The sequence below is a fragment of the Copadichromis virginalis genome, linkage group LG22 (genome assembly GCF_057382275.1).
Source record: "Copadichromis virginalis isolate Kocher_CV1m ecotype Utaka linkage group LG22, C_Virginalis_male_GT1.1, whole genome shotgun sequence".
Lineage (NCBI taxonomy): Eukaryota > Metazoa > Chordata > Actinopteri > Cichliformes > Cichlidae > Copadichromis > Copadichromis virginalis.
This window is the reverse complement of record NC_140638.1, coordinates 26,756,578-26,763,243: the sequence shown is the minus strand read 5'-3', so window position 1 is coordinate 26,763,243 and position 6,666 is coordinate 26,756,578. Positions and strand designations below refer to the sequence as shown.

The window sequence follows — 6,666 nt, the reverse complement described above, 5'->3', positions numbered from 1 at the left end:
GTGTCTGATACAGCATAAGATACAGTGTGCGATGATAATAAGGGGGTGTTAGGATACTAAAATGAACATGAGGCTTGATAAATCATAAAGTCAAGACTGATCAAAACAATGAAGCTATAAAGAGGAGCAGTGCACATACAGTGGTGAAGAGAGCATATATTTTATTCTGCTACCCTCATAAAAGTCAGCCTGTGTGTATCTGTCTAAATGTATTTACTGCGTACTTTCACACTAAGGAACTCTCATTATGACATCATTGCAAATTATGATGCATTGCAATGTTGAAACTGTATTTCCTGCTTGTCTCCAAGTGTTCAGTCAATACTGGCTAGACAAACCAGATCAGGTGTAATAAATCACTCCAATCGAAATGATGCAAGACTGAGCTCGATATATAATTCGATTATAAACAACTTTGTGTAACTAATACATTTGCTCTTAATAATAAAGTACTATAGAGTAAAATAGTGTTTTTATTTAAAATTAAATTATTCAATAATAAATTACTTTAGTAATGTTATAAATAAATCAATGAATAAATAAATATAAATGAATAAATAAAATGATATTTTTTTTAAAATGCAGAATTTATTCTACAACATTATTTAAGCACAGAATTCTTTATTTCAATGTATGTGGCTCTTGTGGTCCTCCATTGACCTTTGACTGAGCTCTGACCAGAAATCTCCCACTGATTTGATTCTCAGCTCAGTCCACAGCTCAGTCAGTGATACAGTAAAGGAAAACTCAGCAGGAATTATCATTTAACTATTTTTAATTTTCTGTTAAAGGTTTTCACATACGATTTTTTATGGTGGCACATCATATTAAATTAATATATATATGAATTTAACTGTAAAAAAAACAAATGAAAACTGCTGCAAATCTTTGTCTGGCAAAGTAATTTAAGAAAACCAGGTTAGTGTTTCTTAGAGACACATGGGTGTTTTATCATTTTTACAAAGTGCGCAGCTCCTCGCAGGTTCATTGAAAATAAACAGGTAGTTATTCTGTAAGAGATCACTGATGGGATAATAAAGCTGAATCCATTTGTTTCTCAGTGAAATCAGCTCTAAACATTGATTTATACAGCTGTGGATATAAAAATGAGCTGGAGACCTGATTCTTCCAGAATCCTTTTCAAACCCAGACTCATGTTTCCATAAATCTGACAGAAAGTCAGTCTGAGTCTCAGAGACAGTAAATACGATTATCGTTAGATCTTCATCTTATAATATAAAGCACCTTGAGGCGACTGCTGTTGTGTTTTGGTGTTGTGGGTCCACAGAGGTTGAAACACATATATTTAATTTTTCCGATTTTAATGGATAAAAAAAGTTGGATATCATCTGCATAGCAGTGAACATATGTGCTATCACAGGGGCAGTATCATAATTAATGAGGAACTCCTATTTACAGTCTATTAGATAGATATGATTCAAACCGCTGCAGCGCCGTACCTACCTACAGCATGCTCTGACTATAATATTCTAATAATAATAGAATATTATAGTCAACAGTATCAAACGCTGCACTGAGGTCTACCAGGACAAGCACAGAGATGAGTCCACTGTCAGAGGACATGAGAAGATAATGTATAACCTTCACTAAAGCGGTTTCTGTAGCAGGACAGCAGAGTGAAGACTTTTTTAAAGTACATGATATGTCATTTATATCACCAAGTAGAACTTGAGTCATGACTCGACTGATGATTCCTACCAAACTCTTCATTAAGTGGTTTGCAGGACGTTCTTCAGTACAAACTCAACTGATAATTTTGCGACTAAATGTTAAAACCACGAATTTTCTCTTTGGACTTCAGCCTCAATTTCAAACAATATCGCAACATTCATTTGGACAGCAGCAGATTTGTTGAGTTTAATTTTAATTAAATAATCGCAATTTCACAACAACAGTCAACCAAAGGCGCTTTGACCCGACAATAATAAATCTGATTGTTGCACACACTACAAGTCCTGCAGTAACACTTGTGCATGCAGACATTTTTCTTGAACATTTAAAGCTGAATGTGAGAGTTTGCCGGTGAATACATTTATATGATCCACATAAATGTCCTTCCTGGTGGTTTATTAAAAGGAGCACTGCATCTGGAAAAAAGTGGATATGAGGATGTACTTTTTTGTTCACACCTGTCAGATTCATGTGAAACATATTTCCACCTGCACTTTTTAATAAATAGGACATCAAGCTTTGTAGGAGATGCATTCACAGCTCCTGGTAAAAAGACAAACTGTTACGCTCCTATCAAAACTCGCCACTTTTTATAAGCCTGTTTTGATTTGGTTGTAGAACAAAGAAACATTCTTGCTCATTGTATCCTCTTCATTGTAAATGATTGTATGTTTTATCAGTTCCATCTCCAGCAACAGCTGATCAGTCTGAGAAGGCCATTGTGCGTCACAATGTGTTTGCTGACTCATCATTTTCTACTTTTGCCTGAATGTGACTCTGCAGACCCAGGCGGATGACTCTCTGCTGTGTGCAGCTTCATGTGTCTCTTTAGATGTCCCGTAACAGTGAAACGTTTCTCACAAACAGAGCAGCTGAATGGTTTTTCTCCTGTGTGAATCCTCATGTGGATCTTCAGGCTCCCCTTTTGGGCACAGCTTTTCCCACAAATATTACAGCTGAATGGTTTCTCTCCTGTGTGGACTCTCATGTGTTTGGTTAGGTCTCCTTTTTCTGCGCAGCACTTTCCACAGAAAGGACAGCTGAAGGGTTTCTCTCCTGTGTGAACTCTCATGTGCTTCTTTAGGTCTGTTTTCTGAGCACAGCCTTTCCCACAGACAGAGCAGCTGAAAGGTTTCTCCCCTGTATGGTACTTCATGTGTCTGTTGAGATGTTCTTTAACATGAAAACTTTTATTGCACACTGAGCAGGTGAACGGTTTCTCTCCTGTGTGGATCCTCATGTGTCTGGTCATGTTTCCCCTCCCACTGAAATTTTTCCCACAGAACAAGCAGCTGTATGGTTGCTCCCCAGTGTGACATCGCATGTGTGCCGTTAAGGAGCCACTGTCTTTAAATGACTTATCACAGTCTGTGCAGGGAAATGGTCTCTCTCCTGTGTGGTCTCTTATGTGTCTGTTCAAATTTCCCTTAAGGCTAAATCTTTTCCCACAATATGAGCAGGGAAATGGTCTCTCCTTGACTACAGTGCCAACATCAATGTCAGGATTTTTAACATCTCTACCTGACTGGGCTTCCTTTGTTTGTGTCCAGTCACAGTCACTGTCATCAGTTTCAGTCGAGTCCAGAGAGTTGTCTTCACTAACAGGCTGTAACAGTGGATCTGGATCTGAGTTCCTGTCTGCTTCTGGTCCTCCCTCCGAGCCTCTGCTCTCCTCAGTCCAGCAGTGATGAAGTTGTGAGGACTCAGGCTTCTCCTCATCATCTTCACTCTTCACGTGCACAGGGCTGAATGTGAACGTGGTGATTTCAGCTACCTGCAGGTCCTGAAGCTGTTCTCCTGTCTGACTGGCCCAGGCTTCTTCCTCTTCCTCTTTAATCTGTGGGGGCACTGGGTCTTCCCCCGGGTCCAGGCTGGAGCTCTTCTCCTGGTGTTCACGGGAAACTTCATCTTTGCTCCCCAACGGCTGCTGAACATCTGAAGGAAACACTGAAACAGACACAAAATGTGATCTCAGTTCTCTTTCAATCCTAGCAGAAATATGTTGTACCATCATATATGTTATAATGTCCACTACAGATTACAGATTGTTATGCAGAAGAAGCAGCTCGGGGTCAATTTGTGACACCATCATAGGCACATGACTAATTGGGATGCCAAGAGCCAGAAGCACACTTTCTTAACCCTGTACACTTAAACCTATCTCTGTTTTGGAGAAAGTAAGAGAGCAGAGGGAACAGAATGAGAATATATTTGATCTGTGTGATTATTTAACTTTACAATGTGGTGCCAAATCACATAAAGTTGACTCAGAGTGCTTTATTTTACAAAAGGTAAAGATCCTACACTGTTAAAGAGGAAATCAGGGGCTCAGGGAGGGGCGGACATCTACCATGAACAGCTGGGTGTGAGGAGAAATCAGAATCAGAAAGACTTTATTTATCCCCAGGAGGCAATTACGATACAACAGAGCAGCATGACGTTGAAGATAAAACAAGAAAGAGAAAAGATGTGAGCACAGCCAGTGAGGACCTCGACCTTTCTGGGGCAAATAACTAAATATGTAATTTGTGGCATATGTGAAATTGGATTAATAATCAGCTGCCTTTCTCAGAGTCTTTCCTTCGTGTTGTTCTGGTCAGTGCTCAGTGCAGCAGCTTATGAACCAGGTCCTCGCCTGCTGCAGACTGGTCTAATGGAACTATCACCAGATGTGGTCCATCACAGAGAAGATTATCTAACTAGCTGATAGCAGGACCACAAACACTCTGTGGAAGTGCCTAGTTTATGCTCATGAACAGAGGTGTGCACCAAAAGTCAGCACTGCTTCTGAAGAAAAAATTTTAATATATTTTTTTGGCTTTATTAGATAGGTGCACAGTGAAAACTGACATAAAAGCGAAGGGAAAGACATGCGGCAAAGTGCCGCAGGTCGGACTCAAACCCGGGCCGGCCACACTCAGCCATGCGGCATAAGGTCGCCTGCTCATCCAACTGAGCTAAACTGGCACCACCTTCTGAAGGAAGTTGAAGAAAAAAATTGCAAAGAGCCAGTATAAACATAGGGCTTTGCAGATGTCACAGTTGGAGTGTAACAAAATAAGTGTTGACTGTACACACGACTGGACCAGAATTATAGATAATTAAATGTTGCTGGGTTTAACATTTGGTGCATCTATTTATCCCTGTTCTGTCTACTCTGTATGTTAATTTTCCAACTCTGGGAATAATAAAGGCTCTCTGATCTTATCTCATTTTATCTTGCCTCCTTTTTTTTCTCCTGAAATGAAAACATTATGAACTAAAAACTTTCCATGCTCGATCAGTTTATTGCTAATAACAGCTCAGAAAGACAAGAGACGCTGTCTGTTGCAGTTTGAGTGATGTACAGTCAGGTCTGTGATTTGTGGCACTCTGACACAGTTTCACCTCTGTGTACGACCAAAGTGGATGTTAAATTAGTGAAGATGTGAATAAAAGTGTAAACCTTCTGCTTGAGTTCAGGATTTTACCTGACCTGGTGCATTATCTGTGGACTAACCGAATTACAGCCATTGTCAGAAGCTCAAAATTAAATGGACAAGCATTTTCATGGCAAAGTTAGGTATGTTCTTGGGCCAGTAACAATAAGAAGTCTCACAATTTATCTTTATCGTTCATGTGGTTGGATGTGGAGTTGGAGTCACATTAGGTGGCTCTAGAGGATTTACAACAAGGTGCAAACCATTGGTTACACTCGAGACCAGGAAGGTCAGATTAGACTTTACCAGAAAACATCAATCAAAGACGGCAGTTCATATAAGACAGTAGTGAATGTTTTATATTTCATATCTTGTCAGAGTCGGATTCACAGTGACTTTCCTGTTAATGCACTACAGTGTTTACTCTCTGAAAACTGGAAAATCTCACATTTGCTGATTGTCATTAGAGCACAACACTAAAGTGTGACAAAATACTCATCATAGAGTACCAAAATTTTGCAGAACATGAGAAAAAAAATAAGATCGAGAGAAAAAGTGATCATTTCTTTTTCTCATCAATAATTTTACTTTGTATCTGCTGGGATGCACGCAATCTCAACTCTTGCGCGCGGACATCAGCTGACAACGCGAGCTCGGTTCGGCTGCTCTCGGCTGTTTCCGGACACTGACCTGCCGCGCGCAGCCGGACTTCGGGCTTGAGCACGGCATCGAGCAGCCTCCTCTGGCGGCAGATCTCCCGCTCTGAGCGCTCCACTCTGTCCTGGTACTCCGCCACGGTCTCCTCCAACAGTGCGACGATCTCCTCCGCGGCCGCCGTCAGCCGCTCGGTCAGCAGCGCTCTCAGCGCCGGGAGCTCGGCTGCTTCTTCTCCCTTCTCCAGCCGCAGCAGGAAGTCTTCGGCGGCGGCGCTGATCCGCTCGTGGACCGACACCCGCAGCAGCTGCACGGCGCACATTCTGCGGCTTCTCCCCACCGGGAGCCTCCGGGACAAAGAGAGCCAGTGGAAAGGTAAACACGCTGCGAGTTCCGCGTCGAGGAGCGCGGTGCGGAGAGAGCGAACAGCGCCCCTGCTGAAGCGGAGGCTGTCGGAGTCAGAGGAGAGTTGTGAGCGTGCGCCGGCGTCTCCTTGCTACTTTCTGGTTGTGCGGGACATTTTTAGCCAGAAGTAAACCGCCTGTGAGTCAGCAGATCAACTGATCAGAAAGCCATGAGAAAAAGGTTGCGCATTCAATGATGAGCAGGTGAGGCTGAGGAGCATCACATGTGGTAGAATTTATTTATTTTTAAACTACCTCATAATTTTGATCACATGTTTAGGTATTGTAGAATAGAGCATTGAAAGTAGACTGGTACACTCTGATACTAACAGACACAAACAAACAGAAGACACCGCCCCACGGATTGTGTACGGGTTGTGATAGGATGCTGTTCTATATGGCACAGCAAAGCACAGAAACTATAAGATATAAATTCTGGCAGAGCTCTCCCTCTCCTCATCTTTCTTGCTCTCTACAGGCCTGGCCAGAGAACAAGA

At 41.9% G+C, this 6,666-nt stretch overlaps 1 protein-coding gene across 1 annotated transcript; it reads right to left on the bottom strand.

The window, feature by feature from the left end:
- Positions 1-612: 612 nt before the first annotated feature.
- On the bottom strand, positions 613-6,087 carry LOC146683550 (uncharacterized). Its single transcript, XM_085445261.1, has 2 exons — positions 5,802-6,087; positions 613-3,639 (listed from the first exon to the last, which is right to left on the bottom strand). The coding sequence occupies exons 1-2, from the start codon at positions 6,085-6,087 to the stop codon at positions 2,441-2,443; spliced, it is 1,485 nt and encodes a 494-aa protein (XP_085301387.1). The 3' UTR covers positions 613-2,440.
- Positions 6,088-6,666: the final 579 nt, after the last annotated feature.